The sequence below is a fragment of the Carcharodon carcharias genome, chromosome 1 (assembly GCF_017639515.1).
Source record: "Carcharodon carcharias isolate sCarCar2 chromosome 1, sCarCar2.pri, whole genome shotgun sequence".
In the NCBI taxonomy this organism is placed as follows: Eukaryota; Metazoa; Chordata; class Chondrichthyes; order Lamniformes; family Lamnidae; genus Carcharodon; species Carcharodon carcharias.
This window is the reverse complement of record NC_054467.1, coordinates 197,467,080-197,483,992: the sequence shown is the minus strand read 5'-3', so window position 1 is coordinate 197,483,992 and position 16,913 is coordinate 197,467,080. Positions and strand designations below refer to the sequence as shown.

Below are 16,913 nucleotides of genomic sequence, written 5' to 3'. Positions count from 1 at the left end.
CCAAACACTCTCAGAGTCACCTGGATGGATGGGCCCAGAGTGTGAACCTGCTGATCCTCCTCCCTATGGGTGCCCGGGGGACACCAAGATAACTCCTTGAGGAGCAGGGGTAGTTGGAGTGAGATTGAGCTTCCTAACACCCCTAGGAGTGGCGTCCTGGACCAAGGTCTCCATGGCGGCCGCCATCCTACCAATGTTGACCTCAGTGCATTGCAATGCCTGCACTATCACCTCAGCCTGAAGGCAGGCAGACTTCTCCATCATGCCTTGCAATCTGAGGAGTGCAGTGGACATCCCTTCCTGATGTTCCCGAGCCTTCCTTTGCAGCTCCAGCAACTGTGACATAACCAAGTCCAAAGGCTCCTCATCTGAGTTGGACTCAGCAAAGTTCTGACCTCTAACAGTCCTCCAAGTGCCAGAAACCTGGAAAATCCCTGCCTCCACCTGCTTTGGATCGGACCGGATTGTGATCCTGTGCATTTCTAAAGCTAGGACCACTGAGGCGTGTGTCTCTGCACTAATGGAGGGTGTGGGTGAGTGCTGTGACAGGACTTCAAGAAGGGTGCCTCCAGATTCCTCTTCAGAGTTTCTTCAGAGCTTGATTGGAGGCCCTGTGTTGTGGACTCTGTCAGCTGTTTGACAGAGATTCCCGCAAAAGCTAGGAAAGATAATTAGTGCATGGCAGTGGCCTGTGAAAGAGGATACATCACTCACAGCGTGGTTGACTAATGGGTGTTGCACTGCTGGACCCTCACTTAATAGAGCACCACCAACCTCACCGTCAGCACAGGACCAGTCCAGAACTTCGCCGGCCAGCTAGATGGCTCTGTTTTCAAATTCTATGATTTGGGCATTCCCGGTCTGTGGCCTCTTGGTCTTGTTGTGTGCCAACTTGTCCTGCTTGAAAAGACATGGAGAAAGTGTAAACAGGACACCTGCCAGGCCGGATGATAAGTATGCCTGGTCTCTGTGGGTGGTGAGAGGTCCCATGGACAGGATGACAGCAATGACGGTGTGTGTGAGTGAGTGAATGGTGATATCCCTTGAACCAGCAGTGAGTGAAGGCCCTGTTGGTGTGTGATGGGTCTGTGAGTTGAGAGTGATGAGAAGAGTGACTTATCCTGGCGGAGTGGAGATGATCATTCATTCTCTTGCAGCACTGGATGGCTGTCCTCTTTTGAAGGGCGGTGGTGCTGACCACCACAGCCACCACCTACCAAGCCAAGTTAGTGCTGATGCTGCCCCTCCTGTGGCTAGAGCTAGGGTGGAGGACATCCCAGCAGGCATTCACGGCATCCAAAAGGCTCTTGAAGAATGCATTGCTGAACCTGGGGACTGCAGGCTTCTTCTATGTCTTCCGAGTAGCAGCGGTGGTCTGGAAGCACTGAGATATGTGCTTGCGGCTGGACTTTAAATATATCTCCCGGTGTGATGCAGCAGTGGGATGATGGCGGGTGAGTGAATGAGAGTGGCGTGTTTCCCGGGAATACATAAGTTATGTTGTTGGTTTGGGACGATACAGCGTGAAAAGCAGCCACCGCAGCCTGTGGGTAAAATGCCTTTTACCTGCCTGCTACTGCACTTAGTGCAAATCTGGGACAATACCTCCCATAGTCTTAGATAAGACATGAAATTAGTGAAACTTAACTGATGCTTTTGTGAATTTGCTAAATTAGGGAGCAATGCCTAAGGATTGAAAACTGCCTAACAAACAGCTTACTTTATAAAAAAAGTTAAGATATGCCTGAAAACAATAAACCAGTAAGTTCATTTAAAGCTAGTCTTTAACATAATCTTGATAGATCTATTAGGCAAACATTTGGAAAAGTGCAAGTTATTTTCACTTGCAAGTTATCTAAGTTATGTGGAACGAGGTTGGATGTTAGGCAGTTTTTCTAAATGCTAGTATAGCCTTATCCCAAGAATGAATTAAAAAAAAACAAATGCTGTCGTGATGTCAAGTGATGTTAGTCTCACCACTTGTCTTGTATTCAGTTTTTGTGTCCATGTCTGGATCAAGGCTGTGATGAGGCCTCAACACAAGTGGCACTGTCAAAACCTAAAATAAATGTCAGTGAACAGGTCAATAGATATTACTGGACAGCATAATTGATGACTCTTTCTTTCATACAAGTTGATTTTGGGTAGTGTTAAGTCACCTTCAGCATGTAAGGGAATACTTATGGAAGCTGCTGACACCGTTGAACCTCAAGATGATATCCATAACAGACTGAAATTCCTAACAGGAACATTTGGAGATGATAATTGTACTTTAGTAATATAAAGCATTTAAATAATATTTTGTCTATTCAACTTTGATAACTGGCAAGCCCTCTAACTGTTGACAGGAAATGTCTTTTCTTTTGGCCATGGTGGTCTTCCTTCTCCTGACTGCTTCATTGTTATGTCCATTTGGCAGACAATATTCCTCAGGACACTTCAGGCTAAAATAATCCTTGAGATCAGCCATGATTGCGTTGAATGGTCGAATAGGCTTGAGGAGCCATATGCTCCTATTTCTTACGCTCGCATGAAAAAGCTTTGCAAACAACCTGTTAGGATGTTGCCAAATGTTCATGCACTTACCTTGATGACTTTGCATAGGTCAAAAAATTTCTAGCTTTTGCCACAGATGTGACTGTGCCTTTCCTTATGTCACCCATTCTGCCCTGGCTGTAACTTTTATTGTGAACAGGGCCACCATTCAGGAGAATGCGGGCAATGTACTCGCACATCTGATGTGAGTTATGTTGATTATCATTTTCCTCATGAGGAGTTCTTGAGGTTTGGTGTTACCCATTTATTTTTTGCTTATTTTAAATATTTTATGCTGCTACTTTAATAACAGGAAGAGGAACTTAATGTAACATGTTAAACACTTGCTCCCAATATTTTTTAGGCATTTATGTATATGAATAACATGCTTAGACATACCTCAGAATTTCTTTCCTTGTGAAGACAGTACAATCCTTTAAAATAAAAAACAGAATATTTTCTAATTGTCCATTCTTTTTCAGTTTTCATATGGATACGATTAAAGACTTGTAAATTATGTTTACTCCAAATCCCAAAATGATTCAGCAGGATTTCTAACACTAATTACTCTGAAAACTGAACATTGCATGATCAATAACTCTGACAATTTGAAAGATTTATTTGGTTCCTTAAAAGTGGTCAAATTCAGGCTTTGGGGATATTTTTCTCACGTGCTCAAATTTTTATAATTCATTCTATTCATGTTATTGTATGTGTTTGTACAGTAACCAAAAACAACACAAGGATGCGGGAAAGAAGACTATCTGGCTAGGAATTCTGCAATAAAATCAGACCAAATGCTGAAACCTTACTTCAGTAAAAACTTATTATAGTCGAAAGTTGAAACATATTCCTCATACAGGTAGTTCTGCCAGAATCAGCAGTGCTGAGTCCCTACGATATATTGCAATTATGCATGAAGAACTATTGATTAAGCCACACCAATGAAAGTTAACCTACCTCACTCCCCGGCCACCACCCCTGCTCCCATCCACTCCCCCAACAACACAGACCTGATGGGTCATCTGGTTAAGACTGTGAATAACAAAGCTAAATAAGACTATGATGTTCACAGTCTTAAGCTGCAAGCTGAATTTTCTAGTGCAGTAGTAAAGAAGAAAGGAGCTTGCATTTTTATGGCACCTTTCACAACCACAGGACACCCTAAAGTGCATTAAAGCCAATGCAAAGTTTTTGAAATACTTTCACTGTTGTAAGATAGGAAATGTGGCAGCCAATTTGTGCACAGCAAGGACCCAGAAACATCAATGTGATGCAACCAAATCATCTGTTTTAGCAATGGTTGTTGAGGAATAAATATTGGCCAGGACACTGGGGAGAACTTACCTGCTTTTCTTCGAAATGATGCTATGGCATATTTTACATCCACTTGAAAGGGCAGACAGGCCTCTAGTGCTTCCCTCAATGCTGCAGCGGAATATCAGTCTGAGTTTATGTTTAGAGTAGAACATTTTTCAGATGGTGGAGTTCACCACCCACATCCCCAAATTGAAAAAAATCAGCGGGGAATGTAACCAGATGGCTTATTAGCTGAGAGCTCTCTAGTCCCACAACTACCACTGGGAGTGGTGGCCACTGCTGGAATTACCAAGTCCCACAGAGTACACATCCACACACCACCAATCCAACCCACAGCCCAAGCAATCTAACTTGCTGGGCATCCTCCCTGTCCCTGACTCCCTCCTCCAGCCAGCTTAAAAATTGTGGCCAGGTGGGAAGAGGCCCTTAAGTGGCCATTAATTGGCCAGTTGGGGTGAGGGAGGACAGTGAGCCCTTGACCTTGCCTACTCCCCATAAAATCGCTGCGAGGTTGTGTTGTGGGATGGGTAGCAGGAAGGACACCTGCAGAATTTCACGGGCCCCTGCACTGGTGGGGGATCATGAAATTCTGCCCCACATTCCTGGAGTAGCTCTGACTTAGGATGTGCAAATAAAAACACAAAATACTGGAAATCTGAAATAGAAACAGAAAATGCTGGGAATACTCAAAAGGTCAGGCAGCACATGTGGTGAGGGAAATAAAGTTAACATTTCAGAACAACAACCTTAGATCAGAAATGGAAAAAGCTGAAGATGTGACATGTTTTAAGCAAGTGCAGAGACAGGGAAGGGAAGAGCAATAAAGAAAGTCTGCAATAGAGTACTTAATGTGATGAAAGTGTAATAATTTTTTCTGGTTTATTGTGAAGTAGGCTTATGGATGTGATTATAGTTGGGCCTGTCTGTGTGATTTAATTACATTTGGAGTCAAGTGGACTGCAAGCTTGAAATCATCAAAAGAAGCTAGGTGTAGAAATGTGGTAGATATGCTAATAAGTAAACATGGATGCTGGCTTAGCATGTAAGGTGTGAAGGCAATTTGCATTTTTAGATAAATGAAAGGATTGTTGGATTTCAAAGGGATCTTAGTCTGTTTACAACTACCCAGATAAGCAAGGTTAAAGAGTGTGTTTATTTTTCCCAAAGGTTACTGACAATATTGGCACCATGAAAGATTTTATATTATGAGGAAGATATAGTTTCAAAGACATATAGAACAATAGAATTTACATATTAAAGAGAGAGAAACATGTATAAAGGAGAATGAAAGGCTATGTGATTGGACACCATGTAAGATCTAACAGGATGTGTGAAACAGCCTTCAAGAAACCTCCAGCTATTTGTGCATAAGTCTGCTATGTAAAGAAACTGAAGATGGGGAAGCCATTTGGAATCCCACTGTCAAGTGAGTATTGTGTTAACTTGCTGGTTTTGTTTTAAATCTAGAATCTATTTTGGACTGTTGCCTTAAAGGGGGTATGTAGCTGGGAGTCAGGTCATTTAGGGATTTTAGGGGAAAATGTTCTCCCCGTCAAGGGGGTTGGGTGGGAGCAGGCGTGGGCAGGTGCACAGCCAATTGCCATCTGCGATCGGCTGTGCGCCACTATTTTATGTGGGTGTGCCAATTAAGGCCCGCCCAATGTGATGCACACCCAGAAGTGCTGAGCGCATGCAAGCAAAAGAGCTCATAAATCTCCCTGAGGCACAGTGCTGCCTCAAGGAGATCAGTTTGATATGTAAAAATTTGAATAAAGGAAGAAAAAAATTTTAAGATTTCTCCCCTTTGTCCCCTTATGTGATCTGGGTCATGTCTATGAATTTTTCTGAAAAATGTTATTAAAGTTTAAATACCTTCATGAAACCTCATCCTGCCCGTGGATGAGGTTTCATGATAAATGCGAAGGCCGCTTGGGCTCTTCGCCTGCCCACCAACCTTAAGGTTGGACGGCAGCTATGTTAGTTATTTGAATTGGAATTTAAATGGCATTAATAAGCCTTTGACAGTTTGGCGGGCGCGCAGCTGACTCTGGCACGTGCCCGCCAAACTCAAAATCTGAATGACACACGGTGATGTTGGGACACACGCCCGATGTCACCGGGTGTCATTTTATACGTCGGCGAGTGGGCCCCGCCACGGCTTGCCGAACGGAGGATTCTGCCCTTAGGATTTGTTATGGTACTAAGTACTATAACAAATCCTAGTAGTCGTGCGTACGTGCTTGAAACTTCTTATTTTGATAATAAATATATATTTTAAAAATCTCTAAAAGTCTTGGTGGACTCATTACTTCTGAGTTCAGTGAACACATATTCTCGGAATAAATGCAAATTGCAAAACCGTTGTGATAGCGCGACCAAGTTTCCCGGGTGGATTTGGTCCATCTGGCACACATCATCTGCCACATCATAACATTAAGAACATACAAATTAGGAGCAGGAGTAGGCCATTCGGTCCCTCAAGTCTGCTCTGCCATTTGATAAGATCTTGGTTGATCTGATTGTGGCCTCAGCTCTACTTTCCTGTCTACCCCTATGCCCTTTGTCAATCAAGAATCTATCTAATTCAGCCTTAAAAATATTCAATGACCCTGCCTCCACTGGTCTCTGGAGAAAAGAATTCCACAGACCAATAATCCTCTGACAGAAAAAATTTCTCCCCTTTTCTGTCTTAAGTAGGAGCCCCCTTATTTCTAATCTGTGTCCCCTTGTTCTAATCTCACTCATAAGGGGACACATCCTCTCAGCATCCACCCTGTCAAGAGTGCTTAGGATCTTATGTATTTCAGTAAGATCACCTCCCATTCTTCTAAACTCCAATGGATACAGGCCCAACCTGTCCAATCTTTCCTCATAAAATAACACTTTCATCCTAGGAATCAGTCGAGTGAACCATCGCTGAATTGCTTCTAATGTAATTATATCCTTTCTTAAGTAAAAAGGCCAAAACTGCACATAGTAGTAGACAGGAGAGATTAAATGACAAAGTAGATTATGATGCAATTCAAAAGGAGATGATAATGGGAAAAATTAAAAAGCAAAAGATGTGTCTACAGGAAGCATGAATGGCAAAAGCAAAATCATTGCCAACAGCTGCTGTCAAAAAAAAACAATAGAGGCAGAGATTACGGACTGACATCATTGAACTTAATGTTGAATCAAGAAAACTGTAAATTGCTGAATCAAAGGATGAAGTGCTGTTTTTCCAGTTTATGTTTAGCTTCACTGAAACAGTGTAAGAAGCCAAGGACAAAGAGGCCATAGTGGGAGTAGGAAGGATAATTAAAATAAGAGGCCATGAGAAGCTCCTTTAGACTAACAGAGGTGTCCCACAAAGTGAAAACCAAGTCAAGAGCCACAGCTGATACCGAAGGAAAAGGTGACTGACCGCAGTGGCCCAGCCTTTTGTCTCTCTGTCATGGCAAAAACCCAGGAAACGGCTGAAAATTCTAATTCCTGGCCCCAAACCTGGCATTTCCCACCTTCACAGGAGTTGGACTGGAGTTGGGCTGGGGTTCATGCATGCGTGGTTCGCAGCTGGCCATTTAAATCACTAGCTGTCTCCACTGAAGTGGGATTTTGGAAGAACAGGCGTGTGGAATCCGGAGTGTGCAGAACAGAACAGGTAAGAGGAGGTATGAATTTGGTGGATAGCCAGGGTCTCTCCTTTGGAGAGGTAAGGTACCATTTTGGATAGAGTCCCGGGACATCTTTGGGAGAGGTAAGACACCCTTTTGGGAGTGTTAAAAGTGAACATGACCTTTTTACACACAAACTCTTTGAAACTGTCAAGCCATCAAAGAGATGTCCAGATATCAAGGAACTGTTAACATAGAAACATAGAAAACAGGAGCAGATGTAGGCCATTCGCCCCCTCGAGCCTGCTCTGCTATTCAATATGATCATAGCTGATTCTCTATCCCAATGCCATACTCCTGCTCTCTCCCCATTCCCCTTGATGCCTTTAGTGGCTGGAAATCTATCTATTCCCTTCTTAAATATATTCAGTGACTTAGCATCCACAGCCCTCTGTGGTAGAGAATTCCACAGGTTCACTACCCTATGAGTGAAGAAGTTTCTCCTCATCTCAGTCCTCAATGGCCTACCCTGTATCCTGAGACTGTGACCCCTTGTTCTAGACACCCCCGACCAGCCAGAGGAAACAGCATCCCTGCATCCAATCTGTCCATCCCTGTCAGAATTTTATATGTTTCAATTAGATCTCCTCTCATTCCTCTAAATTCCAGTGAATAGAGGCCCAGTCGACCCAATCTCTCCTCATACAACAATCCTGTCATTCCAGGAATCAGTCTGGTGAATCTCCACTGCACTCCTTCTATAGCAAGTATATCCCTTCATAGATAAGACCAAAACTGCACACAATACTCGAATGGGCAGGTGGTGTTGTCATGGACTAGTAATCCAGGGCACTGCTCTGGGGACCCGTGTTTGAATCCCGCCATGGCAGATGGTGGAATTTGAATCCAATAAAAATCTGGAATTAAAAGTCTAATGATGAACTTGAAACCATTGTCAATTGTTGTAAAAACCCAACTGGTTCACTAATGCTCTTTAGGGAAGGAAACCTTGTCTGGCCTACATGTGACTTCAGACCCACAGCAATGTGGTTGACTCTTAAATGCCCTCTGAACAGGGGGCAATTATGCCCATATCCCATGAATAAATAAAAAAAGGTGTGTCCTCACCAAAGCCCTGTCCAGCTACAGGAAGACATCCTTGCTCTTACAATGCGGGTCCATTTAAATAATACTCTTCCATGCTTTTTCTCCTACCGAAGTGGAAATACTTCACACTTATCCACGTTATACTGCATCTGCCATGAGTTTGCCCACTCATCACCTTGAAGCCTCTTTAAATCCTTTATCCCCTACCCCACCCCCACCACAGGGCCATTTGTCATTTCTTTTAATATTGTGCTTTCACATAGCGCTGACCCTTGTTCTGCTTTTAACATATTCTGCTATCTTACCTTCATGCCATTATCAGCACCTTCTTTCATCTTCACCGCTACCATTAACATTCCCATTGTCTTGTGCCCATGATATCTTTGTCAATCTCTCCTTAGATCCCACCAATCCCTGACATTCAATCTTGCCCCACCTGCTCCATCCCCTATTAAACAGTACAAAATCCATCACATTTCTACTTCTCTTTAGTTCTGAAGAAGAGTCATACAGACTCAAAATGTTAACTCTGTTTCTTTCTCTGCAGAGGCTGCCAGACTTACTGAGTTTTTCCAGCATTTTCTGTTTTTCTATTGTAAATATTACATTTGGTTCCCTCATCCAAATCATTGATATATATTGTGATCCCTGTGGTACTCCACTAGTCACCGGTTGCCATTCTGAAAAAGAGCCATTTATTCCTGCTCTCTGTTTCCTGTCTGCCTGCAATTCTCAATCCATGCCAATATATTACCATAATCCCATGTGCTTTAATTTTTAAAGAGCTGCCCAGCTGTCAAAGAGCTGTCAAACCTGTCAAGCAAGTGTCAAACCTGTCAAGGAAATGTCCAAGGATACTAGATGGGTTGGCATTGAGGGAGGTAAGGGCAAAGGGCGGCGGGTGGGAGAGCATGAGTTGCAACTAAGTTGGCATGAGGTGTGAGGGGCCATGGGTTGGGTGGGTGGGGGCATGGGTTGGCATAGATTGGCATGGATGGAGCATAGGGAGTTTGTGGGAGGTGAGGGCTGGAGGGATTCTTTTGTTTTATTATTATATTTCATTTATGTAAACACAGTGTCATAGCACAGAGTCAGGCCTTGTGCCCAGACCACCTTTGTACCTGGCAGCCTCTGCATTTGTTCCGGGGTCACCCATCCCAACTTCTTTTTCAGCCCACTTCCCCAACCGAAAACCCAACCTGCAAGTGGGCACTTCTAAAGGTTGGGTTCGCTAAACCAGGAAATCTCCTGACTCAGCAAACTCAACCCAGGGATGAAAATCTGGGCCAATGTCTTTGTGGTAGGATAGAGAAAATTGATCAGATTTCTTGACGATGAATTCTGTACTGCTGGAAATCAATGTGTGTGTGTTTGTCAATGTCACATATCAGAAAGGCAAACTGCAGGCCTTGTGGCTCTTAGGGCTGCAAACCACACTGAGAAACACATTTAACAATTGAACCATCGGAGGAGGTGCCAGGGCTGGAACATTTTTAACCTAGATTTTGCCCTTAGTTAATCTTAATGTGTGATCTTTGCCATAAATTCCAGGGTTAACAGGAGCTGGCAGCACAGAATGAAGATACATACCATTTGCAAATAATATTTGCAATGAAGGATTTTTTTTTGGTTTGCTATTTCAGCACAGATAAGAGACAGTTCTAAATGGGTAAATAACACAAGTATCAAATCCAAACTGAACCACTAATGATGAATTACATTAGAGTATTAATGTAAAAGAAATCTAAAAATCCCTGAAAGTGATCATTTTTCAAATATGATTTGTAATGAGCAATATTGTTTAAAATTACATTTTAGATTTATCCAATTCAGCTGTGTGAGCCATTCCAGCTTTAAGAAGCTTTAAGTGCATTTTGTCCACAATGCATTAGGTTTAACACATCAATTGAATTCTACCATAAAAATATTGTCTGGTGGCGCCACTTGCTGTGCATTAATTCTGACAGTAAAGTCTTAGGCACTATCCTGTAATATGACATTCTCGTTCATTGAGTCAGCCAAAGAATTCTATATTGTACATGGTTAAATTTACTTGTAAACTCTTTTTAAAAATGTTCATAATTTCCCAGAATTTGCTGGAAAAAAATAATGGTAAGTTGACAGCACTGGCCATTATTCGTACATAAAAAAATCGGCAACTATAGCAATGAAGAAATATTCTTGAGTCTCACAAAAACTTCCCATGAGTTTGAAGAAATTGCTGGATTTGCGTCATATATACAAATTAATTTACCACAAACAGGTAAGGCTGGTACTTAACAATGTAAGGACCATTTTCATGACATGATTTATGTTCCTGTAATGCCACTTAAGCACTCCAATCCAGAAAGGGAACAATTCAAACTATGAAGTTTCACACTTATAGGTAGTAAATTGCTCCAATAATTTTTTAAAACTTATAAATTAAACTTTATTCTCACTTTTCCTTTCTGTCTCTTTCTTCCATCCCTCACAATCCAATCTTTCTTTCCCTCACATTGACTCCAATATTTACTGGGGGCATTTAATCTCTCCTTCCCTCCACCCTAATGTACACCTACCCTTTGGTTCCCCTTCCCATCCTCCACCTCCACCCACACCCCATCCCCCTCCCACTACTTCACTGGCTCAAAACATTTCTACATTACATTTCCGTCTTTTCTCAGATCTGATGAAAGGTCACAGATCCGAAACATTGGGCTGGATTTTCTTGTTGGGTGGCAGAAGTCAGGAAATTTCCAGCTTGGTGCACACACCTCAGGAAGAAGTGCACGATGTCTATCCTGGGGTTAGGTGCATGCTGGAGTTGGGCTCGCCAAACAAGGAAGCAGTTCGGCGGCGGCCACCGGGGCTGCTGAGTGCTGAGGTGGTCTGGTTTAAAGGCTCGCTTCAGTTCTCCGTGACTTCATTCCAGCTGTTTTGTTCAATACAAGGCCCACTAATCCTCACCCCTCACATCCTTTACCCCTTCACCCACTCTGCATGCCCCTGCATGCCAGCCCAGGCCAATCCATGCACCCAGCCACCCGCAATGACTCCTCATACCCTCCATGCCATCCCATGATCCCCCACTCATCCCCATGGCCTCTTATAACCCCAACTTTGTGCCAACTCATGGCAAACCATGCCCCCACCCACTCCTAATGGCCTCAATCCGTTTATATCTGTTTCTCCCTATCTACTTTATCCAGACCCCTCATGATTTTGAAAAATTCTATCAAGTCTCATCTTAGCCTTCACCTTTCCAAGGAAAACAATCCCAACTTCTCCAATCTTTCCTCATAACTGAAGTGTCTCATCCCTGGAACCATTCTTATAAACCTCCTCTGCATTCTCTCCATTGCTTTTACATCCTTCCTATAGTGTGGTGCCCAGAACTGTATGCAATACTCCATCTGAAGTCTAACCAGTGTCTTATATAAGTTCATTATAACCTCCCGGCTTTTATACTCTATGCCCCTATTAATGAAGCCTAGAATACTGTATGCTTTATAAACTGCTCTCTCTACCTGCCACCTTTAATGACTTATGCACATATACACCCAGGTCTCTCAGCACCTGCACACCCTTTAGAATAGTACCCTTTATTTTATACTGTCTCTCCATGTTCATTGTACCAAAGTGTATCTCCTCACAATTCTCCACATTAAACTTCATCTGCCACCTATCTGCCCACTCCACCAAAGTGTCAATGTCCTTTTGAAGTTCTACACTGTCCTGACAGTTTACAATTCTCCCAAGTTTTGTGTTGTCCGCAAACTTTGATGCACACCAAGATGTAGATCATTCATATATATATCACAAAAAGACACCTGGTGAACACCACTACAAACCTTCTTCCAGCCTGGAAATACCCATTAACCATTACTCTCTGTTTCCTATCCCGCAGCCAATTTTGTACCCACGTTGCTACTGTGCTTTTAATTCCATGACCTATAACTTTCCCCACAAGTCTGTTGTGTGGCACTGTATCGAATGCCTTTTGGAAGTCCATATACACATCAATGGCCTTGTCCTCATCAACCATCTCTGCTACCTCTTCAAAAAACTCCAGCAAGTCAGTTAGGCACGATTATTTGTGCAAAATATAGAACATGGAAAATATTAAGCAACACTGGATATATTAAAACCTTCTTCAAATCAGATTTAAAATGTCAGTTTTCTCATGCACACCTCACAACTTTCTCCCACATTGATGAGAATTGGGGGGGCGAACCTCAGAATCAGGTCCCATCCTCTGTTTTTAAAGGCCCACGGACTTTCCCCACTCCATGAAAATCCAGCCAATTAACTCTGTTTCTCTCTCCACGGATGCTGCCTAACCTGCTGATGTTTCTAGCATTTTCTGATTTCATTTCAGATTTCCAGTATCTGCAGCATTTTGCTTTTTATATTGTTAGTTCTCTTTTAGCATTTTAATCCCAGACTTTAATGCAGTAGTAATATGTCAAATGCAAAGACAAATTAGGACAATCAATTATCAGGAAGTAGATTCCATTAGGATAAGCTAGACAGTCATTTTCTACATTATTTTGGAAAAGGCGTTAAAACACTGATACTTTAAATCTGATTTGAAGAAGATTTTAATATATCCAGTGTTGCTTTAATACTTTCCATGTTCGATATTTTGTACATTAAAAAAACCTGACTATGATTCCTAAAAGAACTGGAACATTTCTAACGTTTCACCTTTGATGAAAGGTCACAGACCAGAAACATTGGATGTAATTTAACCCAGGGAATGGGAGTCTCAACTGGTGGCTGGAGAGACGGTGAGAGCCTTGCATCACCTCCGTTGGAGAAGGCCCACAATATCAAGTAGTTATCAGGCGTTTAAGTGATTAAGATTGAACCTTCCCCAGGATTAACTAGCCAAGGAACTGCGAGCCAATCAGAAGCCAAATTATGTAATAATAAATGTAATGACAAAATAAAAACAACCTGTAATTGTTGGAAACCTGAAATAAAGAACAGAAATTATTAACCATTATTAGTATTTCTAATTTCATCAGGCAGCAGAAGCTCTATATATGATTGACCTAAACAACAGTGTTTCCATCTCCTCTTCTTAGTAAATGGCAAATTAAAATAAATTAAGAGGTGAGTGGAATGCACAATGAAGTTTGTCTTATGTCAGAATTTCTTTTTGCATTGCACAGGTAGAGGAGATATATTTTTAGTGCAATGAAAATGAAGAGAATCCAACTCAATTTTTGTGTTGGTTTATCTGAGTCTGTATTTGTCAGTGATTATCAGCACTGCCAGAATCTGCCACAATCCTCCACCAGCACCTTCATGAAAGACAATTGTCACACTGCTGGATTAACAAGACTCATTACTACAGGTTTATTGATAATTACTGGGAAATACTAGTCTGTAAGTAGCATCTATTACAAAATTTGAAATTCTTTTCATAGCAGCCAACATACCTATAAAATGCAAACCAAAGAAAGAATTCAGTGAAATCCACACTTTACGTTCATAAAGTACATAATAAAATTAGTACTTAAATTCATCTCTTCTTCAATATCACTAACATGAAATATTCAATTATATAACTAACATTCCTTCTTCTTAATAGAGCTGAATTTAAATTCTGATGAAGTGTCCTAGGCAAAGTTTTTAATTGTACTTTTGTCTTTCAGATGCTGGTCAGCCTGATGTGTGCTCCCAACACTTCATTAATTTCAGGATCCCAGCATTTGTTTTATCTCAACAATGACTTCAATGTGGTGAAATCCACAGACTTCTCTGGAATTAGAGACAAAGAACAGAATGATGCTTCTTATCAATAATCATTAGTTCACTAATTAACTTACCACCCAATCATGTAACATGCAAAATGATTATTTCAGTCAAGTGGCAAATGAAATAATTGCACCTTATATATCTTGCAAGAGGAATTCTAAATCTTGTCCACCATTTGATGTCTATGCATGAATTGCTTCACCAAAGACAACTCCCGAATTATAACATTATAAATATATGCATTCAGATGCACTTCTATAAATGTGATAATATCATATATTGACATTTTATTATCTACTGTATAGGTTTACCTGATATTCATCCAACTGTTCTTCAGTAAATACACTTTGTTTATTTCCCATCCTGGGTATAAGTCTTTAATTTGTACGTACTCAGCTCAGATAATGTTGGAGCTCAAGTCATAACTTCATATTCAAACACTTCTTCAATGAAACCCACACTGAAAGGATCCAGGCAGAAACAACAGAATGTTTTTGAAAAAAACAATTTCAGTCCGATGTTCTGTTTAATGAGAAAGAGGGGCAGTCGGATGTGGAATGCCCTGACAAACATTATACAAGTGAATTTTAAATCAATTAGATCAATCACAGTGTGCCAGCTGGAGATTGACTTTCACTTTAAATATTGTTTTCATTGTTTGTTTGGCATTTGTCTATATTAAGTAATATTATACCATTTACTCTTTGACCATTGCTGCTGTACTTTAAATGATAAGCTGTGCACCATTGCAGTGCTTTCAAGTGCTGGATGCTGTCAATAAAGAATTGACAGTTCGCAATGTCATTTACTGAATCTGTCAGCCGTACAAATGTCAGGTTACCAAATTAACAGAATAAAAATAAACAGAAAAGGGAAGCAGTAAAGGTACCTAGGGAGAGACTTGAAACTCTTTATTCTGCAATAATTTACCTTTTGTTGAGAAATGCAAGGGTTATATGTAGGACATCACCATGGCCAAATGGAATAGTAGAGAATGTGAAATAAATCAGGAAGTAGCTTTAGAAAGAGGTCTGAGCTTGAGTTCTAAAAACCTATAGCAGGAATGGAAAGTTGAGAGTGGTAGGCAAAAGAAAGTGGATTGGGGAGAGAAAGGGAATGTAACAGAAAAATGTCTGGCATTTAGGATACTTCCTTGTAGGGCTTAGTACTTTGAGAAATGACAATCCAAAAAATATATACCACCTATTAAAGAACTGACATGACATTTGATAAATGTGTCAAAACCATCCATACTTGCTTTGCATTCTAAAGGTCCTTTACTTGCAATTTGGGGATAATTTGAGCCATCAAAAATGGCTGGGTTTGGGTCAGCGGGGGGTTAAAATGTTAAAAATCTACAACAGGAACTCAACCTGCCTTGAATCAGTCCACTTCCAGTTGTAGTGGAGAAAACAAGGACTGGGTGCTCAATCCAATGTCAGGAGATGAGTCAGTTGTTGAAACCACTTAAAGAGACATTGTGCCTTCATTTTTACATGATATCTATTTTTAACCACTGTCAGCTGGCTTTCCCAGGCCTCAGGAAACCCAGCAGGTGAAAAGTTAAATCCATCAGGTTAGTGTTTTTACAGCACTGTTTGTGGACCAGGAGGAGCAGGAATGTTACCTCCAGGCTCAACAAGCAAATTTATAAATCCAGCTCACCTCCTTGATCTCCTTCCATGATCACCAACTCCCCTCCTCCACCATCATCACCAACCTTCTCAGTGATCACTGAAAACCCCATCTCTATGCCATATCCCATCAATCTATCCTTGACCCTCTCAATCTCCCAATCTATCTCTTTACCTTTCTACCTATCTTTCTTGCTTTAAGGGCGCTGTTTAAAACCTAGCTTTTCCATTTGTAATCTGCCCTAACATCTTCTCTTGTGGCCTGGTATTTGATAAAGTTCCTGTGAAGTGATGGCAACAAAACATCCCCTGATTAAGTCGGAGGGTGGAAAGGGCTGATGGGGATTTGTGCTGCTGCCAACATGTCAATTAGACTCATTAATGAGCCAATCTACACCCATTATCCCTAAACCCACCACAATTTAGTGGTGGCTCAGGGATTACATGAGAGCCGCACAGTTTTCCTCCACCTCCTGAAAGCCACCCTGTTGGGTTTGCCAATGACCTACCAGAGAAGGTCCCTCATTATTAGACACTCAGTGCCTGATCAAAGGATTCAGCATTGAGAAGGGGAGGGGGACACCAAATACCACTCCCCTTCCCTTGCCCCTGATCCCCTGCTCCCACTCCCCTGGGACCCCTATCCTGTGATCCTCATCCCACCCTCTCTCACCTGTGGCCTGCATCTCTCTCTGATCCTGGGCCTGTGGTAGGCACATTGTTGGCACTGCTCCCCTGTGGCGCAGATGTCAATGAGAGCTGCCAGCCTCTAATTGGCCAGCAGGTCTTGGTGGGCAAGCGTTCTGTTGCCAATGCCCTGAATCCCAGGGTGGGTCCGACAGTGGACACTAAATACCATTGGGCTTTCCGCATGGAACTGACAGGGGTTCCCCACCAATTCTCCGAGCGGTGAACGAGAAAGCCATCGGTCTGACTAAGTCCAATATCTCCTTATGTGGCTGTGTCAAATTTT

At 41.9% G+C, this 16,913-nt stretch overlaps 1 protein-coding gene across 1 annotated transcript in view; it reads right to left on the bottom strand.

The window, feature by feature from the left end:
• The window catches only part of LOC121275766 (calcium and integrin-binding family member 3-like), a 42,131-nt gene extending 26,078 nt beyond the window's left edge, over positions 1 to 16,053 (bottom strand). Inside the window, exons 1-3 of the mRNA XM_041183374.1 lie at positions 15,972 to 16,053; positions 13,500 to 13,516; positions 2,935 to 2,969 (exon numbers count right to left, since the gene is read on the bottom strand). Coding sequence (XP_041039308.1) covers positions 2,935 to 2,969; positions 13,500 to 13,516; positions 15,972 to 16,053 — 134 coding nt within the window. The remainder of the gene's footprint in view (positions 1 to 2,934; positions 2,970 to 13,499; positions 13,517 to 15,971) is intronic.
• Positions 16,054 to 16,913: the final 860 nt, after the last annotated feature.